Source organism: Peromyscus eremicus, chromosome 11, assembly GCF_949786415.1.
Source record: "Peromyscus eremicus chromosome 11, PerEre_H2_v1, whole genome shotgun sequence".
NCBI lineage: Eukaryota > Metazoa > Chordata > Mammalia > Rodentia > Cricetidae > Peromyscus > Peromyscus eremicus.
The window spans coordinates 60,312,924-60,337,785 of record NC_081427.1 but is presented as its reverse complement, the minus strand read 5'-3'; the positions used below and the strand labels follow the sequence as shown (position 1 = coordinate 60,337,785).

Here is a 24,862-nt window from a genome sequence, read left to right as displayed (position 1 = left end):
CATCATGAAGACACAAAGAAGCATTCACATCCATACTGATAGGTGATAGTGAAATTAAAATGTTTCTGAAAATTCTTTTGAAAAAGAAAAGAAGGTTTCTTACATGGCACCCGCTAGAATGAAACCTATTTCAAAATAAAATAAAAAACTAGCAAGCACTAGTGGAACTCTTTTGTACTCCTCGGAACGTGAAGTGTGCACTCACCATGCACATTCCTCCAAAAATTAAAAACGGAATTAGCATGTGTCCCAGCAAGCTCACTTGTGATACATGTGTGCTCATGTGTGTGCATATGTGTGTGATTGTATATACGTGTGTGTGCTCAAGTATGTGTGTGTGTATGCACATGTGGGTGTGGGTGTGTGTACTTATGGGAAAAGGTGTTTGCGTGTGCTTCCCAGGAGAACTGAGATCAGGATATTTGCACTCATGTCCATGTGTACTCATGTACACAGTAGCCAAGATGTAGAAGTACCTCAGACATCAACTGAGGGATAAATGGCAAAGAAAATGTCAAAAGCACACAGTGGAATATTTTCCTTAAAAATTAAAGAAATCCTATTACATGTGACATGGTAGAAGCTTAAGGCCATTAAGATGAAGTAAGTCAGTCACAAAAAGCCAAAAGCAATACAATTTCACTTCCAACAGACTCCCAGAAAACAGAAACTAGAATGGTGCTTTCCAGAAGCTGGGGATAGGGGAGAGGATGGGGATGAGGTGTTGGTCAACAGCTGGAGTTCGCTGTCCAAGATGAAAAGGTTCTAGTGATCTGTGGTGAATGCTTTTGATTTGCTCAGCTTTCTTAACTTAAAAGCACTGGAATAGTAAAAAAGAAAGGAAGAAAGGAGAAAAAAAACATCAGGAGGACTTTTGTTTTCATTTGTCTCAGTGTTTGGATGTCCTAGGAAGACCCAGAAGTTCTGCTTATAGGACTTATGTATCAAAGCAGGGGAAGGCTATTCATAAGCAGCTGTGCCCCCAGGAAGGACAGTCATTCCAAGGTGCGCTCACCCACACCTGTGTGACAGTCTCATTTCCCAGAACGTGGCCCTGCCTCCTCCCTCAAGTCACTGGGCTCTCTTGGCTCATATGGAAGGTACCCCCTGATTATGCTCAGCAAGGCACAGCCTCCGCTGGTTTTCAGCTTCACGATCTTGTCTGCACCCTTATGCCGCCTGCCCTTATGGTGTCTTTTACCCACATAGGCAGAGTAGGGTGCCATGCTATTTCCCCCCTACAACTGTTCCAGCCATGGGAGCACACATGGTATCTGCTCAGCCTCCAGAGCAGGCCTGACCACACACAGGGCAGCAGACCTCAATCCAGCTCTGAGATCCACCAAAGGATGCTCTGGGAGCCATGAGGAGCTGACACCTAAAGCCTTGCTCCCTAAAGTGCTCCTGATTCCAAAGAACATGAGCATACAGACTTCTCCTCCTAGTCACTGTAGTCTGGTAATGGAGGGGAAAGAACCCACCATGTCCTGGGAATCTCCTGACCACCCAGGCCACTGTGGCCCCAGGGAGGGTTAAGATAAGCCCACGTCACTCCCTCCACGGAGGTGAGCAGACAGTGGCACTGGGTAGAGCCCCAGTTACATATGTCAGCTAGTTATTGCCTCATTATTTCCAAGAATTCATCATGATTTTGCCAAGCTTGTTGTTTTAATGACTTTTTAATTATCTTCTCCCTTTTTTCCTTCTTAATTGCTCACTTGTCAATTTAAAGAATTTCTTTAAAAAAAAAAAAGATACCACTTTGGATGATGACAAGCACTCCAGTTAAAATTCCATTAAGTACTTCACCCGGCAAGCTCATTCAAATGATCTGAGGGAGCACATAGATGCTTCCAGCAAACAATAAAGCAAGGATTTGGACCTCCATCTGGGTGACCCTCCTTGAAATCTGGGCACCGCCTGATTTATTGCCTGATTTTTATGTTATCTTCAATAAGTAAGTCAGTTACATACAAGGAGAGAAGCTCGTTGCTAATGCAGCTGTGAGACCTGCTTATATTCTTCATGATAACAATGGATTTTAAAAATAATAAGAGGCTGCGTTTGGAGCCCTGCAGTGTGCAGCCCCAAGGAAGACGGGGCAGTGCACGGGTTGTATCTGCTGCTCCTCCTATTGCTGTGACGAAATGCCTGACGAAAGCAACCCAAGGAAGGGAAAGTTTATTTCAGCTCACGGTTCTAGGCTACAGTCCATGGAGGAAGGGAAGTTGTGACAGTAGGAAGGTGATGTGACGTAGCCCCTCACTGTGTGTCCACAGTCAGGAAACAGAGCAAGAATGCTGGCCCTCAGCTCACTTCTCCTTTTTATTCAGTCTGGGACCCCACCCCTTGGGGTGGTGCTCCCCACAGTTAGGGTGGTGTTCCCATCTCATTTAGCCCAGTCTATAAACCGATCAAAGGCATCTCCAGAGGTGAGTTTAGATCCCATCAAGTTGATAGTCAATATCAGCTATTATACCGGAGGACACAGTTCCCTGAGTGATCCCTTCACTTCAGCAACCTTTACTTCCTGGCCAAGGCATGGAAGATACTGAGGAGAACAAGCTAGACAACGCCATCGATCCCATGGATTTTGCACAGGTAAAGACATTACAAAGGCTTCTGAAGCCCAACATAACAGAGAGCTATTGGGTCTTCATGAAAAACTCTACCCTTCTGATGCCAATGGGGATTGAGAGCCCAACATAGCCAGCTTTGGCAAGCATTAATGTAAGCCTAGGAACTGTTGCCATGAGGTTGGATTCTCCAGAAGATCTGCCAGCTTAAGTCATGCTGGGATCAAGAAAAATGGGCCTTGGTGGTTCATGTTACTGGAGTTGTATCCATGCCAGTGGATGTCCACACACTCCAGAAGAGAATTTGACATTGCTGCTGCTGTTGTTGCTGTTATAGCAATGGCGGCCACTGCTGCTACTGTTTCTGGGATTACCATTTCATAATAGCTTACTACAGCTAGCACAGTGGAGACCCTGACAGCAAAAGTAGCTACCACAGTTAGTTAATCTTTCATTCTATTGGTCATGATAAATTTAATTCAATAGTTATATACATTTTGATTGGCTTTGAAAATTATAAATTTATAAACTCAAGTTCCATTTGCTTTTGGGATACCATCTTACAAGGACTCCAATTTGCAGTAAGGCTCATTAAGGAAGGGAATGGCTCAGTTGCCTTTAGCCTACTGGCTATGGGGGGGATAGGACCTCTGTTGGTCTTTTCTATGTCGAACACACAGATTGCAAGCCCAGTGCCACTTTGAGATCTTTGGCAGCAGTTAACTCTGCAGTTCACACACAATTGAGCCTGTATGATAATGAGTATTCAGAGATGGGTAATACCTGGGGGGCGCTCACCAACCTAATACAGAGCGCATGTGTGGCCTGGGCAGGCATCTCCATGATGGGTAAGGTGACCTGCTCATGTCCCATGCAACCTAAGTCAGAAGCTCATTTTTTAGTAAAAGGGGGACCTGTAGGGTCCTGGCCCCCGTTTTGGGTAACTGTTGCCTTGCTTGCTGACCTTGACCTTGATATCCTCCCTATGCTAATTCCCTGCCAGGTTCCACCCTCCTGAATGCTTAAGGGAAGTTCCTTGTCTGTGTATCCTGCATAATGAGCGTTAACAGCTTAGATGCAAGATTGTAAAACATCGGTAGCGAACTTCTGCCCTCTGGGGTTCTCCCATTGTGCTGTAAGCCTGTATTGAAGGCCTCCTCCCTCCTTCAATAAACAGCATTTGGCATAAAAAAAAAAAAAAGACATTACAAAGGTCCTCTCCTAGGACCAACCAAGGGATTTCAAAGACACCAAGAGGAAATCATTGTGATGATGGCCTAATAGATGAGAGAATGTGAAGAACATGGGTTGTGAATCAGCAGCAAGTCTTGTAGGATCTGCAGACCTTAGAAGGAGAAATGTACTTAATTCTACATGCAATGGGAAGCCACTGCAGAAGGTATACCAGAATTTATACGACATACTTCACACTCAAAAAACCATTTTGCAGCCATACATGGTGAGTTCATGCCCATAATCCCAGCTCTTAGAAAGTTTAAGGCAGAAGGATTACTATGAATTTGAGAAGAACAGCCTGGGATACAAAGTAAAACCCTAGCTTAAAATCAACAAAATTTGTAGAAAATCAACACTGTTTCTGCTTTGCTCTGTTTCACTGTACCTTCAGTGTGACCTGAAATGGCCCCTCCGCCATGACCAAGCTCTTCAACTCTCTTAGTGCTTCTGGGTTAGGCCACACTCAGGAGGTAAAGGTTGGGAGGGACAGGTCCTTCATTCAGACAACGGAGAAGGAAGAAACCCTGAGCCCACGTGCTTAGATAAGGGTGTCCAAGGCTTATCTTTTATACAAAATATCATGGCAGACTCTTTAGATAACCAGCCTTTCCCCAAATCCAAGAGCTTTCCGGTAATATGATCTTCATGTACCAGTCCTCTGTGGATGACTAGCTACAACTAGCCTCTGACCATAGAGAATGGGGAAAATTTGCTGCTCCCTGTTACTCCCGGGCAAGAATCTGCAGGGAGGCTCTTTATTCAACCGACATTGTATCCATTCTACTTTCTATGCAGAAGTAGGAAAACGGTCAAAAACAAAACAAAACTGAGAGTTCCAGAAGCAATAGTGGGAAATCAGGCAGCTGCACGTGTGGAATGTGATCGTGTCAATGTGCTGGAGAAGACACTTGGCATACTTCCTTTGGGCTGGCTACAGAGATCCCTATGGGGTCCAGCTGTGTTCGCTCCTACAGCCTCTGCACTTGGCTCTCGAACAGAGAGGCCCCTTGCTAAGATCCAGTGGTACCTTACCGGTGTGAGGTGGTGGGGATGCTGTAGGACTGTGGGTGGTGGGACTGCTAGAACACGATGATGTGGTCAGGTCCAAGGCTCCGATCCTTGCGTTCAAGGAAGACGTCAAGGACAGCTTCCTGGCCCTCACTGGAGAGGATGTTCTGGACACAGCCAGGGGAGGTGGGGAGGAGAACTTTCGACATAGACGTGGGGATTTCCCATCTACCATATGTTCACCTCTGTTGTTGGGGCTCGTGGCAAAAAACAACTCTAATGACCTAAAACGAAGAGCAAAGGCTTGTTAATAGATTGTAGCCAAAGGAAGACATGTCTCAGATATCACACAAGAACACACTCTCAGCTCATCTGCATGGGAAGGCCTTGAGGGCATTTCATGTCCACTGCTGGATTTTCCTTAATCTAAACGCTCCAGGTGCACATGCCCTTGCCAGGGGAACACAGACACTGTTCAGGCCCTCTGATCCCTTGCCACTAAGGTGTGGTAAAGTCTTTAAAGACCAGTAGCACTCCATCTTTGTGGGTCTTGTTAAGTATGCCAAACTTAGGTCTGGTCCATAATTACTGAGTCAACAAAACATCTAATAACCCAGAGGTACATTAATGCTTAAGAATAGCATCATCGTCATCATCATCATCATCATCATCATCATCATAAATAGCAACAATAATAATAAATGATGATGATGATGATGATGATGATGCTAAAATAATGAGCCAGCTTCCAAATGATCACAGAGTAATTAAACGTCACTTGGAGACCTCAGGCTTTCCCATGTCTTCTTCCCTGGGGAACTCTGAAACTTTCACTTATCACTTCCGCTGATGGAAGAAGGTCAAAGGTGAGTCAATAGCTTAGGGCCCACATCTAGAGTAGGACTGCCATCGGCAAGGCTGGAGTACCTGACCGGGATGGAGGTGAACGGCCTCTTGTAGATGTCGGAGAGCTTGGCCAGCACCACGGTGGCCGTGGTGAAAATGCGATAGGTGTGCAGGAAGGTGTTGAGGAAGTCAATGCTCAGAAACCGCAGGTCAGTCAACCGCTCCAGGAGGCGCTCCACGCTGGCGTAGCGGATCTGGGGCACTTTGCAGGAATTGAGCGTTTTACTGAAACAGATGTCAGTGTCGTCTTTATGAAGACGGGCATCAGACCTACATGCAAAGCAGGAACACGTGAGCAAAGCTGCCGGAGCTTCCGCCTCAGCCACTGAGCGCTGCGGCGTCCGTCCGTCTGTCCGTCCGCGCACACTCGTGTGAGGCTTCCAGTGTTTTCCACAGACAACAGAGCAATGTGCAGGCGGTATGACATGCCACAGATGCATTTGGGAACATTATGTGCCACCATGACATTCTAATTTAGGGAGGCTAGAACGAATTATGGAGGTTGTAATGACATGTGATTTTACTGCGTGGATTCCTTCTTGCTCTAGTTCAACATGCTTTAGTAGAAAGATGATACCAAAATCTCTTTTAGTAGAAAGAGAAAACATTTCTCATGTGCTTAAAGCAAAAGGCCAGATGTGTGTTTAAAACAGAGTGGAGACGAGCCCCAGGGCCCGGCTATCTGTGATGTTTAACTAGGAGACGTTGTATTATAAATATGTAATACCAGTATACAAGATATAATTTACTATTTCACCCTTTAGAACCAGCTCTTGGATTCATCAATTATGCTGCCTTCCATATTAACTTATTATGCCCTTCCAATATTTTCCTACATGTAATTTCTCATTCTTTTTCTTTCACAATTTTCCTTTTGTTTTACTTTCTTTTTTATTTTTCCTCTTGTTTATTTACCTTTTATATTTATTTATGTGAGGAGATGCATGTGGAGATCAGAGGACAGCTGTAGGAATCAGTTCTCTCCTTCCATCATGTGGGTCCCCAGAGGTCAAACTCAGGTCATCAGCCTACAGATGCCAATGCCATCCTGCTGGGCCCTCTCTTCCTAACTTCTTGAAATGAACGCATAATTGATTTATTTTATTCTTTCTGGCTTATTAATAGGCTTAAAATTTTAACACAATTTAACTTACAAATTGGGATGCTTAATTTGCATTGTTTTCAATATTCTGCACTATAGGAAATGAATCCCTAAAAAAAAAAAAAATAGTAATACTTGGTAATATTCCCCTGGACAGTATCTAGTACTGACTGTGTTTCTACAAAACCTTCTTCCATCTGCTGCCCCTGACTTCGGCAGGAGGCCATTCACTGGCAGCCTCTCTCCGAGGGCCACTGGAACGCCTTTAGCCTTTGCATCCTTACCAACTCTGTTCCTCTTCAGGACAGCATCAGAATAGACAACTGTCACTCCTGGCTTTCACTATTTTGTTAAAGGACATGTGCAGGGCCTGTGACTTTGTGAGCACTAACTTCTCTTGCTAAGAACCAGCTGGCTTTGTTATAAGAGTTCCTTCTTAGGCCTTTTAACACTTGGAAGAATTTTAAATTATATATTTATTTTCTTTGAGATAAGCAAGAATCAATAGCTTTCTTAGCTCGCTCTGGCACAAAGTATGCATAGTGCAGGCAAAAGCACTTCATCCGCAGCCTTTAAGAGCGTTTTAAATGGCTAGCCTACCTCTGCAGAGGACCTGGCCAAGGGCAGCCTGTTGGTGTTATTCACGTTATCGATTTTGAAAATATACTAGTGGGTCTTTGAAGGTTTCTTTTTTGTAAAAATAAAAAAAAAACCAGCACTGCTCTTTATCCATGTACTGCATGATCCTCAGCTAGCAGTAGTTTTCTGGCTCTTGAGTTCTCATTTGTCAAAAGACCTGGGTGACTTTTATGAATTAATCAGTCTGTCCTGAAATGGTTGAATAAAAGTCATTTTTTCTCTCACTTTTTTCCCCATCAAAATCTCCATCATCTAAAAAGTCAAGGTCAAATATTATTAAAAGAAAGCCTAAGTCTATATACCATTTAAAGGAATGTTTCATGTAATAGCTGTCACAATTTTGCATTCTAACTAGTTTTGAGCTTTGCATCTTTTTCACTATAATTAGTTTGTTCAAAACACTAGGAGGGAAAAATGTGTTGCAGCCAGCATGAGATTAAGTTAAACTAATTACACCACTGTCCTTCAAATTTGTGATTATATTTTCATTTTAAGAAAAGAAATTAAATATTATGAAATTACTTAATTTTCTTTTATTACACAGGGTAGGCTCTTCCATGATTTCCCGAGGGACTCTCAAGAAAGCCACAACGTGTTACTTAAGCCTCCAATGGCATTAGCAATTCCTTTTTGGTAAACACATAAAAAGCAATCTTGAGAGATCAAAGCCAAATCACCCATTATAATCGATGAGTTTTAAAAGGAAGTGAGTGTTTATGAAGTGATGTCATGCCAGTAACAAGATGTGATTATGTTAGAATGTTTTACCTTTTAACTCTGGAAAAGTGTTGATTTCCCCCTGCCTCTCCAATGGCATATAGCCATGGAGACAGATGCACAGGGAAGCAGAAATACAGGCCTTAAGGTATGTTTTCCTCTAGTGTTAGAGAACCAATGAGGCTGGGCAAACTTGAAGGGATAAACAAAGGTAGGACCCTTTGTCTGCCTTAGGACTGTACCAAGTGTGGCGTGGAAGCCCTGGCAGGTCAGCAGGCCCTGCTGCTCCCTTAAGTGTCACTTCTGTGAATTCAAAGCAGAAAGGTTTGGTCTGTATGAAAGTGGTTATGTTAATGAGAATGGACAGGGTCACTGTCATGGTAGCGGACAGTAAATGCATGCATCATCAGCCATGAGGGACAGATACACACCTGAGGTTACCATCAACTTTGGAAGTCAACACAAGGTGTACAGGGGTAGATATGCAGTTGCCTTGGGCTCCACGGGCTTTGAACTTACCAACAATGTCTGACTTACCATTATGACTCTAAAGCAACATGGACTTTCAAATAGATATTATTTGTGAAATCAGAGTCCTATCATAAAAATTAATAAGAAAATTCTATTCAAAAAATAAGACAGAATTTAAACCTGACTTAATAGTCTATCTATACTTGTTCTGAATATTCAGATATTTTCATTAATTCAAAAAGAAATTTCTCAGTAAAAAAACCTAAGAAATTCAATGTAAACAGAATCTTTGCCATTGAGTTTAAAAACAGCCTTCCCCAAAATACTTTTAAAATTACTAAAATTTATGATGCTATTTGCAAATTTTATTTTATTTAAATGTTTTTTTCTAGTATTTCATTCTCTGCCTTCATGTAATGTGATAACAAGTTCTGCAACTGTTCTTGTACACAGGGGCCATGCTAACATGTCTCTGAAGGGCAAGATCATCCTTCTATAGACAACATTGTAATTTGTCTCAGTATGGCAGCTCAGGCCTGAAAATATCCATACAGGAAAGCATGAAAGAAATGTTCTTATTTCTAAATAACTTAAAAATATATAACTAAGTTGTTTTTAAAGAAGACATTCTACTCTTAAAATGTGGAATGCAAGGGACTGGAGAGATTACTCAGTGGTTAAGAGCACTGACCTGGGTTCATTTCCAACATCCACATGGTGGCTCACAACCATCTGTAACTCCAGTCCCAGGGGAGCTGACGCCCTCTCCTGGCCTCCAAGTGCACTGCATGCACATGGTGCACAGACATACATGCAGACAAACACCCATTCACATACAATTAAAACATGAAAACGATGTGGGACACAAATAACCAAAAATAAAACGAGGACAAAGAACAATTTCTTCCCTAGTTTCTGCATTTGAAAATGAAGTAGTACACAGACCATTGATACAGCGAGCTCTAGCATGCACAACTGGTAGCTCTTGATAGAGCTCCTCATTCTAAACTACAGCCTCCTAGTGATCCACTTAAGCTGCAGGATTTGCTTTGTTGAAATATGGAGAAGATAGCAGCCTGAGCCAATGGCCTCTGAGCAAAGCCAGACACATGCAATGAGCAGGTAGTGCCACATTCATGCCAGCTGATGCCCATCGGGTGTGTTTAATGCCTAAACCTGGCTCTACAGCCAAAGCCAAGGGAGAGGATTCATACTCACTGGTATGATGCCAAATAAGTCAGCCACAACTTCATCCACCCCCTGACCTTAAGCAGTTTTTAATATTGAACTTGAACATCTTGACAGGATTTTTGTCCTGGGTAAGGGTATATATTAATCATATGAAAACAAATCTCAATGCTATCTGCCAATAGGCTGTGAATCTGAAAAAGCATTTTGATATCAGTTATTGTTACTATGATTTAACATGAATTACTCCACGACTGACAAGATGGCCCCTCTCCAGAAGAGGCAGGATCCTACTGACAATATTCTACTCAAGGTTTCTCATTCTCTGTCAATCTGACCTTGATTGAAAAGGAAGGAGGAGGGTCACTGTACTTACTTAATCATATGTGGCACAGTAACTTTAGAATTCTCTTCGAAGACTATAGTCATTAAACCGTTACATCGTATATTGTCCACACACTGTGGGGGAAAAAAAGACAATTAAAACCCACATAAAACCTCATGCAGGTCATAGATAATTCCTCATCTGCTTATGTTTCACACACACACACACACACACACACACACACACACACACACACACACTGCAGATAGATGTTACACATTGATAAAATCAACTCATAGTATAAATTGTTAATTCAATTGAATTAGTTAATGAAATAGTTAATTCAGTACTAGGCATGTAATCAAATTGTATCAGCCAAAGGCACAACACAATACCAGTAACTAGATATAAGTGCTATACTTTCCCAGAGTATGTTTCTTCTCATTATTTTTATGGAACTGGGCAATCGAACATGGGACCTTGCACACACTCTTCTCCCGGCTCTTCGGTACCCATTTCTTAGAATTCTTACCACAGTGTCGCTGTGTCACAGTTCTGTGCCAATCAAAACACTAATCGGGAGGTTTGTACCTTTGGCCCAGCTATGTTCCCCTTCTGCCACCGAGGGCAATATGGAGTAGTCAGACTGTAAATGGCATTTGGATGGAAATCATCTCTCTCACTAGCAAGCTCTGTGCCCACATCTCAGGTATCTTTTTGCCAATAAATCCCCACATTTCACTAGTTTGTCTAGCAGTTTCTGTTGGCACCATGTGGGGTTGGTGAGGGGGCAGAGTGTAATTTCTTGTGTTTCTGGCACACTTAACTCTGTAACAACTTTTTCTGTTTTCTAAGAGAACTCAGAAATTTTGGTTCACTCCCCCATTTTAGGTGTGTGTATGCCTTGTTGATTTAAGATTTTTCTTCTGCAATTACTTTGGGTTGAAGAAGAATTCATCTAAATTATAAATATTCCTTTTGGATAAAATAAATAAAAAAATAAGAAGTACGCAAATATTAAAATAAAAACTTGCTTCTAGTCGCAATGAAAGCACACAGGGCTAGTGACTATAATTTATAATTAAATAGTGCAGAGAATGTCATTACAACATGACCTCACATAGGCCTTAATTTTAAGGCCTAACCTGATCTCCAATGCCAAATGAAAGAGTGACGATGTGTATAAGAGATCAGATCATTGATTGTTTGGTCAACCTGGTCTATAAGCCGTTTTCATATTTGTGTTTCTTACAAAAGGTGTTTCCCTCCAATCTTCTGTCATTATTTAAGCTGCCGGGAAGAAAAGCTCCAACCTAGGAAAATCAAGCTTTCCTCTGTGCATTTCCTTAAACAACAACATTGGGAAATAACTTTGAGTTAAGTTTCTTCATGCAAATACTTGGTTTCTTAGCTATCAATTTACTTATATGTGCTTAAAGGTGAATTTAGGCTCCACCTAACCCCTACCAGGTTGATGCTAAAAATATAGGACAAAAGTCAGAACAGGCTGGATCAGAGCAGATCTGGATAAAAGGCAGAAAATAGTGAGCTAAAGCCCAGAATGAAACCACACCACTGCATGTCGAAACATCTGCTATAAGTAACTCTCAAAATAACTGGGTGATGGGGCACCAACTCAAAGGTGAACACACAGGAAGATACAGAATTCACAGTTTGCCAGAATCCCAATGATTCCTAGTCCAAGATAAGAGGAAAACATGTTTTGTAGGTACTCATGAAGAAAATACTAAACAATACATTATACAATGCTCTCAACACCTTTAACTACAAGTATAGCTGTAGAAACACCTTGAAGTCCAAGTGAGTACCCATGTGCTGGACTCCAGAGAATATGGTCCATAGGTGGCTTCCCCGGTTGAGCTGATTCCAAGCACAGGCCTCATACTCTCCAGAAAGCTGAAGGCTGCTCCTCTTCAGGGTTGGAAGAGGAGCATACTAGTTCATGTAAGTCTTAGGTCATTGGAAAGTGAAAATATTCTTCCCCACAGTCCTGAAACAGCAGCACTGTAGATGCCCAGTTGTAGTGGTATTGTGTTCCCCAATATATTGTGCATCCTAATAAACTTATCTGGGGTCAGAGAACAGAACAGCCACTACATAGACATAGAGGCCAGAACATGGTGGCACACACGCCTTTAATCCTAACATTCAGGAGGCAGAGATCCATCCAGATCTCTGTGAGTTCAAAGCCACACTGGAAACAGCCAGGCATGGTGACCCACGCCTTTAATCCCAGGAAGTGATGACAGGAAGCAGAAAGGTATATAGGGCTGAGGACCAGGAACTAGAGTCAGTTAAGCTTTTAGGCTCTTAGCAGCAGTTCAGCTGAGATCCATTTGGATAAGGACTCAGAGGCTTCCAGTCTGAAGAAATCAGCTGAGGAATTGGCAAGGTGAGGTAGCTGTGGCTTGTTCTGCTTCTCTGATCTTCCAGCGTTCACCTCAATACCTGGCTCCCAGTTTGTTTTTATTAAGAAGACCTTTTAAGATTCGTGTTACACCCAGTTTTGGAGTATATCCACCAGTGAGCCAAGCTACCATAGGCTGGTATCCTTTCTGACCTAAAACATGATGACACGGCTTTTACAGGAGAGTTCTCAGGGCCTGATTGCAATGTATCCTGGTGACCCCACTGCACAGTTTATAAGGAAGACAAGTAAGGGAATGGTAAGGGTCAGCTGGAGTCAGGTGATGGGGAAGAGAATCTTGTATTTGTATTTTTATCCTGAAGGCAGATGGGAAGCCACTGAGGACTTCTCAGCAGTTCCTTTAAATTGAGTCATCTAAACCAGACTTGTGGAGATCCTCGCTGTAAAGGGGAAGAAGAATGGAGCCCCGTGGGGTCATTAGAACAGCATTCTGAGTTGGTCAATGAAATGATTTGTGCTTCCCAGGAGACAGATTGTAGAAATGAAAAGGAAAGTGATATACTTGGAAGAAAGTAGAAGAAAACATGATTAGTAAAGCCTAAAACCAAGAAAAATCAATGGTAAAAGTAAGTCAAAGATGACCTTCCTATAAGATAATTCAAAAATTTTCTGATGCCAATAGTGATGAAGATGGTGATGATGATGATGATGGTGGTGGTGATGGTGATGATGATGATGATGGTGGTGGTGGTGGTGGTGGTGGTGGTGGTGGTGGTGGTGGTGATGATGATGATGATGATGGTGGTGGTGGTGGTGGTGGTGATGGTGATGGTGATGGTAATGATGTAAAGTCAATGTCCTTTGTTTAAAACAGAGTTTAACCCAAACCAGTCTATCTTTTGAATCATCAAGAACACCAAGAAGTTACATTCAATATAAACACAAAATAGGTGCTTCGTGATTGCACGTTTTAAATACTGATTTTGAGAGAGGTACTGAGATAAGAGTTAAAACACTCTGATAAAGGCAATTGTCTAGAGAAGGGTTTATTCTGGACCACAGCTCAAGGCACAGTCCACAATAGAAGGGGAAGTCAAGACCACAAGGCTTGAAGCAGTGGGTCCTGCTGCTGCATCCACAGTGAAGGAGCAGACAGTGGATGAATGGGAACCAGTGCTCAGAGCACCTCCTTCCTCCATTGCGTGTCGTCCAGGATCCTCTGCCCAGGGAACTGTCCTGCTCATGATTAAAACAGTCTCCCTCATCACTCAATCAAGATAATCCCCACAGGCATGGGCAGAGGCCCATTGCCCCAGTGGTTCTAACAGCTGTCAGGTTGACAATTAGTACCATCACAGCACACTGTTTCAAATTCACTTTCTCGATAGAAAATGGGGAGGGGGTGTTTACTATCTCATCAAGCTGTGTGCCGAGGCATGGGGTAATCACGAGTCTTACAGTAAGAGGCTAGAAATAGCCAGGGAGAGGAGGAGGGGTCTTTCCTTCCAAAGACCTCTCCAGCTACTCTTTCGACTTCCTTCCTCTCCCAGTGTCCCTGACAAACAATGAGGATGCCACTTGAGTAGTCAGCACAGGAAGTGAGAAAGTGGAGAGATGGTGTTGGTGACCTGTATAGCAATGAGCAATGTTCGCTCATTTTCTTTTAATATTCTAAGCAAATGGCACAATTACGTAGCCACCAATCCTCATGATGATTGTACAAGCAAGAACAGACCTGGGGCCACAACCTGTGGACATCCCACACAGCCAGCCTTGAGTTCCCCACAGCCTCGCCGAGACAAGCATCCTGCTCAAGGGGAACTCAGTCAAAAAGGAGCAGGCAAAAGAGGTGGCCAAAGTCACAGACACAGGGATTACACAGAAACAGCTACACCTCCTCCAAGATAGGAGGGATAAGCAGATTTAACTCTTCTCTTAGAGATTTATAATCCTGTTCCCTACAAAACACAGGAACTCGGTGAGTCCTCAGTCTGGACAGCCAGCAAATCCACCCCTGGAGAAGAGCTCAAAGGGCATCTCACATGTGGAGGACCAAGTCAGAGTATACAAGATGCGCAGAGCGTTTCTGCACCCCATGGTAGCTGTAAGAGAAACCAGGGCATCTTAGAATCCTACAGGCTGACTCTGCTCCCTCTTTTCCTGGAAACCAGAAGAAAAGTTTTCCTCTCCCTTCTTGAAATAAGGAACCAATAGGAAAGGGGTCTTGAGACCAGTCCTCCCAGCTCCCTTGCCTAGGAAACAGATCTGTTTCTATAGAAACCAAAGCAGCTGTCATGTGTGGTCCCCATGACAGAAGCGGAAGATGAGACCACTCCAAGGAACCAACATAGGGTTCTTTTCCATCCTGGGCATAAGGAACAAGCACTGCCCCCACCCCATCTTCATCTGCTGCATCGCTGGTCCAGGAACAGGGAGTTACTCGGGACCTGGGAAGGCTTTGCAGACTGAAGCAGGAGGCACAAGGAGAGACTCTTGACCAAACCTAGCACCACTCAGAATGCTACAAAATTCTGTGAAACTAGCCGGGTGGTGGTGGCACAGGCCTTTAATCCCAGTACCTGGGAGGCAGAGCCAGGCAGATCTCTGAGAGTTCAAAGCCAGCCTGGGCTACAGAGCGAGATCCAGGACAGCCAGGACTGTTCCACAGAGAAACCCTGTAGGGAGGCAGGGAGGGGGGTCTGTGAAATGGGAAGTATTTCTTTCTTTCTCACCTCTGATAATGTGCACTGGGACACTTCTTTGGCTGAAGTAAACCTAATTTCTTAAGAAACATGTAATTCTATAAAGGAGGTTAAATGGAAACAAGAAGATGTAAGTTTTTAACTATTTAGTTAAATTACTATTCATCCTGGAAATAGAACGCAAGACTGTTCTTTTCTCAACTCTCTCTCTTTGCAAAAGTAGGAATTCACATTTTTGGAAATTAAGAGATGTAAGCAAAAAGAGAATATAGATCTTTGTCATCTTAGTGTTTTTATCTTTATTTAATTTTTTTGAAGATTTATTTATTTTTATTTATGTGTAGGAGTGTTTTGTGTGCATGTTCGTAAGTGCACTCCATGCCTGCCTGGTGCCTGCTAAGGCCAGGAGAGGGCACCAGATCCCCTAGAACTGGAGTTAGGGAGTTGTTAGCCACTATGTGAGTGATGGGAATCAAATCCTCGTCCTCTGCCAGAGCAACAGGTGATCTTAACTTTTGAGCCACCTCTCCAGGCTTGTATTTTTTATTTTTATTTATGATGTATTTCAACTATCCAGAAAAGAATGAGACAATCATATACCAGCCACCCAAACTTAACTGCTACCAGCACATTTGTGTATTTGTATACGTCGTTCTTTTTCTCCTAAGGATAGAAAACACCATTAACACAGCAGAATCCCATTAGTCTTCCATTTCTCTAGGCTCCTCCCGTTTAGACGTGAGCACGTGCTGAGCTAATGGTACCTTCTCTGTCTTGGTCAGGGTTCCCACCACTGTGATAAAACAACACAACCAAAAGCAACTTGGGGAGGGAAGGGTTTATTTTGATTACACTTCCGTATCACATTCCATCATCAGAGGAAGTGAGGACAGGAACTCAAGGCAGGAACCTAGAGGCAGGAGCTGATGCAGAGGCCATGGAAGAACACTGCTTACTGGCTCTTACAACATGACTTACTTAGCATTCTTTCCTATACAACTCAAAACCACCTGCCCCGGGGCTCATCACCCTGCCCACATCAATCATTAATCAGTAAAATGCCCTGCAGACTTGCCTTCAGGCATTCTGTATGGAGACATTTTCTCAATTGAGGTTTCTCTAGTTTATGTCAAGTTGAAAACAAAACAAACAAAAAAACAAGCAGGACACTCACTTTTTCTTATCTCCTTGTCATATTAGCTATACTTGAGTGTATTTGTACATTGCAATACATAATATTATTTTTTAAATTCATACAGATGTTTGCATTTTTTCCTCCAACATTGCTTTCAGGTTTATTTCAGTGTATCTGTATTCACTGATTCATTTTAAAGGCTATGTATCCTACTATCTAAAGAGACATATTTATATATTTAAGAGGTTTCCATGTTCTGCTATAACAAAAATACAATGACTAACATGTTTCTCCTTGTGAAAATGTTTCTACCATTCTATCTTTTAGCTATCCAAAGTAGTTTTAAGAATTTTTTTCTTTTGGTATTTGTTCTTCAGTTCTGCTCATTGTCCAGACAAGACTTTGAGTACAAGAAACTGGAAATTTAGCACATTTCTTTAATCTGATGACTCGAACCTATCGTGTTTATAATAATCCCTGCTCATGTTCACTTTGATGATTGCATCTCCTTTTTTCTGTCGTCTCTCAAAGCCTCTCTCAAACCTTCCAATGCTGGTCTCTGTTGCTGAGTCTCCTTCAGCTGCCTTGGCTGTACTCAGATAACTTCCTTATAAATGTGTTACCAGAGCTGTGATCAATCTACTGTCATTAATGAACTTCCAAAGACTTGTCATTTTGAGGTTTGTAGTTTCCACATAAGATTAGCAATTTGGTGGGGGGCAGGGTGGGAAGAGAGATAGCTCAGTGGTTGGGAGTACTTCCACAGGACCCAGGTTCAATTCCCAGCACCCACATGGCAGTTCACAACTGTCTGTAAGTCCAGTTCCAGGGGCTCTAATACCTCCACACAGACACACATGCAGGCAAATCACCAATGCACATAAAATGAAAATGAAGAAATCATTAAAAAGATTATTCAGCCGGGCGGTGGTGGCGCACGCCTTTAATCCCAGCACTCGGGAGGCAGAGCCAGGTGGATCTCTGTGAGTTCGAGGCCAGCCTGGACTACCAAGTGAGTTCCAGGAAAAGGCGCAAAGCTACACAGAGAAACCCTGTCTCGAAAAACCAAAAAAAAAAAAAAAAAAAAAAAAAAAAAAAAAAAAAAAAAAAAAGATTATTCAGTTCCTTGGCAATCCAGTCATGGTCACTTTAACACAGTGTTGAGATCCTTCCTCTGGTGTCCTTCCTTCCCGGTTCCTTTCTTTCATCGTTTGATTGTTTTAATCTCTCTTTGGTTTACAGTCCTGATGGTCACACTGTTATGTGAAGTTCCTTCAAAGCGTCCCTGTGTCTGCTTCCCCTTGCTCACAAGAGATAGTTACCCACTGGTTTGCAATTTTTTTTTAAAATTTAGCTCATGTCACAAACCAATGAGAGCATACATCTAGATTTGCTTCCAGAACCCTCTGGGGTTTTCATCAATCAATAATAATAATAATAACAATAATAATAATTTCTCAGCTTGGCATTTTTGTGCCATTTAGTTCCAATTCCATAAGCCAGGAGATACCTTCATCAGAACCCTGTCAGAAGGACAAATGCCTTATGTCTTTCTATGCCAAAGGGTGAAATTTTTTAAGTTCTTGTCTCACAGGAGGGACAGCTTCCAGTGTCCAGGCTTTGAATAGGGATCCTGATTATTTTCGTGGGTCTAAGTGTTTCTCTTTCACCCTAATATTGTTAATTCTCCTGGGGACAAGGGCTAACCTCCATCTACAGCCATTTCCCCGTCTCTAGGTCTTTGGATGACAAGTTTTCAGAGCTTTTGTTTTTTTGTGACTAGAGATTTCTCTTCCTACCTGTGTGTTGCATTTGTTTATGTTACTGAATCTATGTATTAAATGTTTCTGTTCCATAGCTAGTCCTAAATCAGTCTGATTCTCCACATTGCCAGGGCTGTGTTGCCGAATATTTATGGACACTATAAAGATATGTCTCTGCCTAAGGCTTCTTCTGACTGATTTAGCAAAGAGCTGATTGGGTGGGATTTCTGGGAAGGGAGAGGAAGAGGAGGAGGAATCTAGGCATGCAGATTATGCCAATGAGACCCCAGGGGACGTGGAGAGGAAACAGGAGGTACAAAATGGAAGAGAAGTAACGCCACGTGATAGAACATAGATTAATATAAATGGGTTAATTTGTTATAAGAGCTAGTTGAGACAAGCCTAAGCTAAAGGCCGAGCTTTCATAATTGACAATAAGTCTCTGTGTCATTAATTGTGGACTGGCAGTCCTGATGAGAAACTACTACTATAGGGCTGCAACTTGAGATAAGTGTTTATATCCAAGAGGAGAAATTTATGTGACAATTTTTAGACATCTCATCCAAGGTCAGGTTCCACTTATAAATCTTTCCAGTTCGCTGTGTGTAGCATTAAAGTTATTTTCAACAGGAATGAGAAGAAATTTTCACTTACATCCAAGTTTCAAAAAAATAATATACAGGTAGTTGGAAACATAGCTCAAAAGTGTGTAAATAAATAGTGATATTTCACTTATATAAAAGGTCTTTGACAAATGCTATACAATATCAAATAATCTATGGGATAGACAAATGGAGGGATAATTAGAAGACAGATAGATAGATGCTATGTAGACAAATGATAGGCAGATGACAGCTAGACAAATTTGATAGATAGATAGATAGATAGATAGATAGATAGATAGATAGATAGATAGATAGATGACGGATGGATCATGTCATCACAGAGGAGTGGTTTTCTCCACCTCTACCTCAGCAGCTTTCAACTTCTATCTCACTTCTATTTAGGGATTTGAATAATGCAACACTGAAAAAAGGTATCATTTTAGATAAAATCTAATTATAATAGAACTTTCACATGTAAGTATGTATACAAGTGGAAGGTGTGGTATAAACAACAGACCCTCTGTATCTCTGGACTCAGCATCCATTCTTCAGTAAACTGTGGATGAGAAACACTGAAGGGAAATTCCATCTCTATACATGCACAGTTTTTTTCTTGCCTTTTATTCCCTAAACTGTATAGTGTAGCAATGACATAGCAACTGACAGTGTTGCTCTAAGTGTTGGTTCAGGTGTTGTCAGTGGTCTAGAGATGATTCAAAGGATGCAGGAGGCTGTGTGCAGGTTATGTGCAAATATTCCATTTTATACAAAGGACCTGAGCATCCCTAGATGTTGGCATCTCATGGAACCTAGAGTTAATCAATCCCACACAGATTCTGAGGGGAAAGGGAATTCATTAGTATGAAGCACATATCTTAGGTTTTGAGGAGAAATAACTGTGCATGAGGAAAATGAGTACAATTTTATAGTTTAGAAATGCACAAACAATAAGCAAGGTGTCAGATGGCTTTAATGTCATACTGAATTTGTGGGATTACAATAAACCTTGAAATTAATAGGATAGTAAAAGTGATCCCCTATAGTTTAACTCATTAAAAATGTCTTCCATTTACATGTATGTATGAGAGAGAGACAGAGACAGAGAGAGACAGAGACAATGTGTAGATGCCCTGCCCACCCAAATGTGGAGGTCAGCTCCATTATGTGGGTCTCTTGCATCAAAATCAGGTCACTAGGCTTGGCAGTTAGTGCCTTTACCCATTGAGACATCAGCTCTTGACTGAGGTCTGTGTGATAATAGGCCTGTATGCGTACACACACACACACACACACACACACACACACACACACACACACACACACAGGATCTGTGATGCAGTTGGTTTGGAGAAGTGCTCCTTGTTTTTGCTTTGGGATCTGCAGGTTCTGTCCACACGTCTCTGCTCTACTGTGGTGTACTGCGTCATCACACTGCTTTAGCATCTCAATGCTTACAGGTAGTAGGAAGAAGTATTTGAGTCCGCTTTTCTTTGAATTCATCAGTTTTATGTTAAAGTCCAAAATTGATTTCAGGGAAGCTATTTTAAGAAGGAAAGCATGACCAGTGTGCTACAAATTTTCCACAGAGGTCTAAACTTTGACACAAAATGTAGAATTTCTGCCCAAGCCAAGAAGTTTGGAGAATTTTAATAATTTTAGTCAATGTTCATAATTAGTTCAAAATCTGTTAAATGCACCATTATGCATGTGAGTGAGACAAGCACCAGAGAGTGTTCTTCACTGAAAAGGATGGTCAAATCTTTGCCTCAAGTCCTTCCCTATAAATAGATGAAAAAGGGAAGAATTATTGGTTGAGACCATTAGCTATTTGCATGTTTTGTTGAAGGCGCCGACAGTTAATTATGGCCCTACTGACGCACCTAAAGGTGTAATTAATCAGTCAAGTAATTGTTCCTCCTTCAAATTACAACCTTGGGGACAGAGACCTGGCAAAGCTGAAAGTCTTAGGTTTTGTAGAGTTCCTTCTGTGAAAGTGGGACCGTCTCCCTTCTCAGGAGCTGCTTGGCTGTCTGAAGACCCACGCATGGTTAGTGCCACGCAAGAGCTTAGCCCTGGGGCTTCGAATCAAGCCACAGAAAATGAGGATGCAAAAATGTAAAATATAAAAGAACAGAGACCGTATTCAAAATTTGAATTGAAAGAAAATGTCAGTCTCTCTCGTCTGTAAAGATAATTTCAGTGAATTAGTGTTCCACTGGTATAAACAGGCAGGAAGTAGAAATAGCAAGGAATGCTAATCTCTTGGGTGATTCCAAAGATGTAAATTAAAACCACTGGAAGGTAAAACCCAATTTTCCATTAAACTGGAAGATGTGGTGATATGCCATGCCTAGCATTTGGCAGGACTTAGTGACTTAGATACTATATTGATGGCATGAAGAATACTTGCTTTTTGGGGTGGTGGTAGTGATATTGGGGATCGAACCTAGGACACCACACACAGGAGGTGGGTACTCTACTTATATCCCCTGCTGCAGCTGATGTTCATATTTCCTGAAGGAAATGTGGCCAGACATGAGTCGCTAAATGAAATCATTAAAACGATCATGTCCTCTATGCCAGCCTTACACTCTCTGGGGGAATGTATCAGTGAGGGACCTGGAAATGGGAAAAGATTTTCTTACAAAGTTAGCACCACATTACATATTAGTCCTAAGACTGGGAAACCGCACAAATACTCAATGCTCAATTATTTGGAAAAATCTATAAAAATGGTAAACTAATGTGATAGAATATATATGTATTATGCATGCACACACATACAGTTATCAGAAGAATGGATGTGGAGAATTTCTATGAATATAGAAAGAAGTAAATGAGACAATAATAATAATAATAAATACCCACTGGAGCCAAACTGTGAAATCACTTTTGAGTGGATTTTAGGGTCTTCAGAGATGAAAAGAGGTCATTCTTCAGGGCAGAGGTTCTGTTATGTACTTGGGCAGAAGTGGTCTACAGAGCTTGTTAAGTGTAGGGCATTTCAAATGTCATTTGGGGTTTAGATTCTCAATGCTGCATTTGAACAAAACTCCTTCAGTAATGCTAACATAGGCTGTGTGTAGGAAACACTTCGGTAAAACAGCATGGTGCTGCATGCTGGGAATATTTCTAGTTCATCTTTGTGGCCAGGTTTTTCCACATGCACAATAAAATATTAAAGAGGACATTTTCAAGCTCTCGGTAGGCTCTTACTGCAAATAATAAATACGTTCAGCTGTACTTGTGGTGCTGACAAATTCCAAGAATGTGTATGATTTCTCCCATAAAATGAAAATGCTTTAGGCACAGCATGAATCAAGTTGAGATATGGGAGTGAAGGCTGCAGTTTAGGCTAAATCAGCAGAGTATTCAGTACCTACCACTTGCCATTCAAACTCCAGCCCGAGATCAAAAGGCACCTCAGAACCCTCACTGCCCTAGCCAGCTCCAGCAGAACTTCACACAGGACCCTCCTATGTGCATGCTTTCTTTAGCTGGCTTCCAGGATGTCATCCTTAGCTTGGCCATCCTTCAAGTATCCTTGTGGCTCCTTCTTGGTCCTTTTTGCTATTCCTTATGGCCTCTCTTACATCACAGGACCATCTTCTCACATCCATCAACAGTCTCTCCTAGTGACTTCAAGAGCCTCACAGCAAGAACTAGCACCTGAGTGATGTAGATTCTTCTAGATCTCTCCTAAAGCCCAAGCTCCCATATGCCCTACTCTTTTGACTCCTCTCAAATCCCTATTGGTCTTCACAGACTCAATATACCCAAAAGTAAGGCCATCGTGGCTGTTGACAACTGTGTTCTTCAGTTGCTGAGGCCATTGACTCTCATATTACCTGACTTCACATTTTTCTCTCTCCTCCGTGATAAAACCTCACTGGTCCTTCCTTCAAAGTGAACACGGAGCAGAATCCTTGTGCCCGGCTCCACTGCTGCCAGGCTGTGTGGGTTCTCTGCACCTCTTTGTGGTGACTGTTGGAGCGTTCTTCCTTCTCTCCCTCTGTGCCAACTGGCTCTCCACCTCAATCTGCTCTCTCCACAGTACCTGAAGTGACCTTCCAAGGCCTAAATTCAGTTGTGGAATCCATGTGCTCAAGTCCCTTAATAGCTTTCGTCTGACTTGAAGTACAAACCAAAGCCCTACCCTTACCATGAACTGATTCCCAGACCCATGACCTCTTACTATTCCCATTTTCTCCAGCTCAGTCATACTTGCTTTCATGGAACTCCTTAAAACACAGCGTTCTCTCACCGTAGAGTCTTCGAAATCACAGCTTCCTCTGTCTGCAACGATTTTCATTTCATCACATGTCCACATGGTATCCCCATTTACTGCACTGTGTGTGTGTGTGTGTGTGTGTGTGTGTGTGTGTGTGTGTGTGTGTGTGTTTTCTTACCAAAGAATGTAATCAATATAAGGGAACTTCTGGTTGCTATCTTCTTTTTCTCATTTTATGTCACAATGGCCTAGAATAGCACTTGGCATAGTAATATTGCATGAATGATACCGTGAGGTCACGTGATGACAAGGCATCATTGAAGATAGTAATTTAATGCATTGATTTCACTGGCACTTGAAGAGATATAACTTTCTATTAATGCTCTTCAGATGCAGATAAAATCAGTATCATTTTGTACTAAGGAATACCCCCACCACAGCACCTGGAGGAACTAGGGAGGAAATTGAACACTTCTGCCTCAAACCATAGTCTAAGCAGAAAGAAGGTCTCACTTGAATGCTTGTAGCAGGCAAAAGTTTAGATCCCACCCTTTAGAAGACCAGGCTTGGAATCACTCATGAACTCCAGGGGTCTTTCCCACGTGCTGACTAGACACCATAGGGAAGGTCAGAGGACAATAATCAACTCATACCCTGGTTACATCATTGAAAGATTGAAGCACTAGAAAAACATCTGACTCTTCCTCTTCTTCTCCATCTGTGTATACTCCTTGGCTTCACAACACTAACAAACTGTCTTTACTCAGTGAGTTACTTCCTTTTCAGCCCTACTAATCAGTCTCAATATCATATCCCCACATCTGAACAACACCTGCCTGCGTATGGTGATTCCTTAGTAAACCTTTGAATAATTAAGGAATGACCTAGAGTTTAATAAGCTCAGAGCTTCTTTACAAATAAGAGAGGCTTCCTGAAGTATTAATGCAGGTTGGAGGTAATAAAAGTATTAATTAACCATCTTAAGAATGTAATTTTGTTTAAAAAAAGGGGGGGAGATCTCATATTTTCATCCATTTAGAAGCCAGAAAGGACACAGCTTCTCTTCTGTTTACCCCCCATCAAAGCAGTCTTTGGGGTAGACATGCAACCCACACAGTGTGTTTAGTACCAACGAGAAGTCCTGGCTGAGGTTTGAGGACCCACTCCATGCATCAGAGACGGATTTCCAAACCCCACTCTGACCTGCACAGTGGAGCCGGGGGTCTTTCCTTCTGTTTTCTTTCTAAAATACTGTTATATGGGTAGAATAAGAACGGAACTAGAGAGCTGTTTTAACCAAGAAAATCCAACTTTATGGTCATGCATTGTCTACTGCTCTCTGAGTACTTAGTCACTTGAAAAGTCCAGGGTGCTGAAGAACTGTGACCTTAGTATATGCTTCCATTCACAGCTTATGAGAAAGCGACTATGAACTTCTCAGGGAAAAAAAAAGGCAACAAACACGATGATGATCACCTTTGCTGTTTGCTCTAATCCTCTTCAAATGACAATGCTGGAAGCAAATGCTGGGTGTTAATTAAAGATCTTATCAATTAATTAACTAATTAGTCTAGAGATGAGTTCTTGCTTAATTGCCTATGTTGGTCTGGGACTCTTAGATCCAGGCAATCCTCCTGCCTCCGCTTCCTGCAGAACTGAGATTACAGGTACAAATCACCGCATTTCACTCAATTATCCTCCTTATACTCAATTCCTTTCCCCCCAACATTGGTAAATGGAGCCAAAATCCAAGCAGAGCAGGAATCAAGTCCAGCTGTACCTAGTTTGACATATCCCCAAGTGATGTCATTGCCTAAATAAATGCATCGGTTTCCTGCTTAAGCCTTGCAGATCCCAGAAGAGCCACTC

General features: G+C 42.1%; 1 protein-coding gene across 5 annotated transcripts in view; it reads right to left on the bottom strand.

The window, feature by feature from the left end:
- Positions 1 to 24,862, bottom strand: part of Rasgrf2 (Ras protein specific guanine nucleotide releasing factor 2) — a 225,863-nt gene that overhangs the window by 102,362 nt on the left and 98,639 nt on the right. For 4 of the 5 annotated variants that reach the window (XM_059276403.1, XM_059276404.1, XM_059276405.1 and 1 more), the window contains exons 13-15: positions 10,220 to 10,302; positions 5,748 to 5,996; positions 4,845 to 5,104 (exon numbers count right to left, since the gene is read on the bottom strand). In XM_059276403.1, the coding sequence (XP_059132386.1) occupies positions 4,845 to 5,104; positions 5,748 to 5,996; positions 10,220 to 10,302 (592 nt within the window). The remainder of the gene's footprint in view (positions 1 to 4,844; positions 5,105 to 5,747; positions 5,997 to 10,219; positions 10,303 to 24,862) is intronic. The other variant, XM_059276407.1, reaches the window with a different exon arrangement.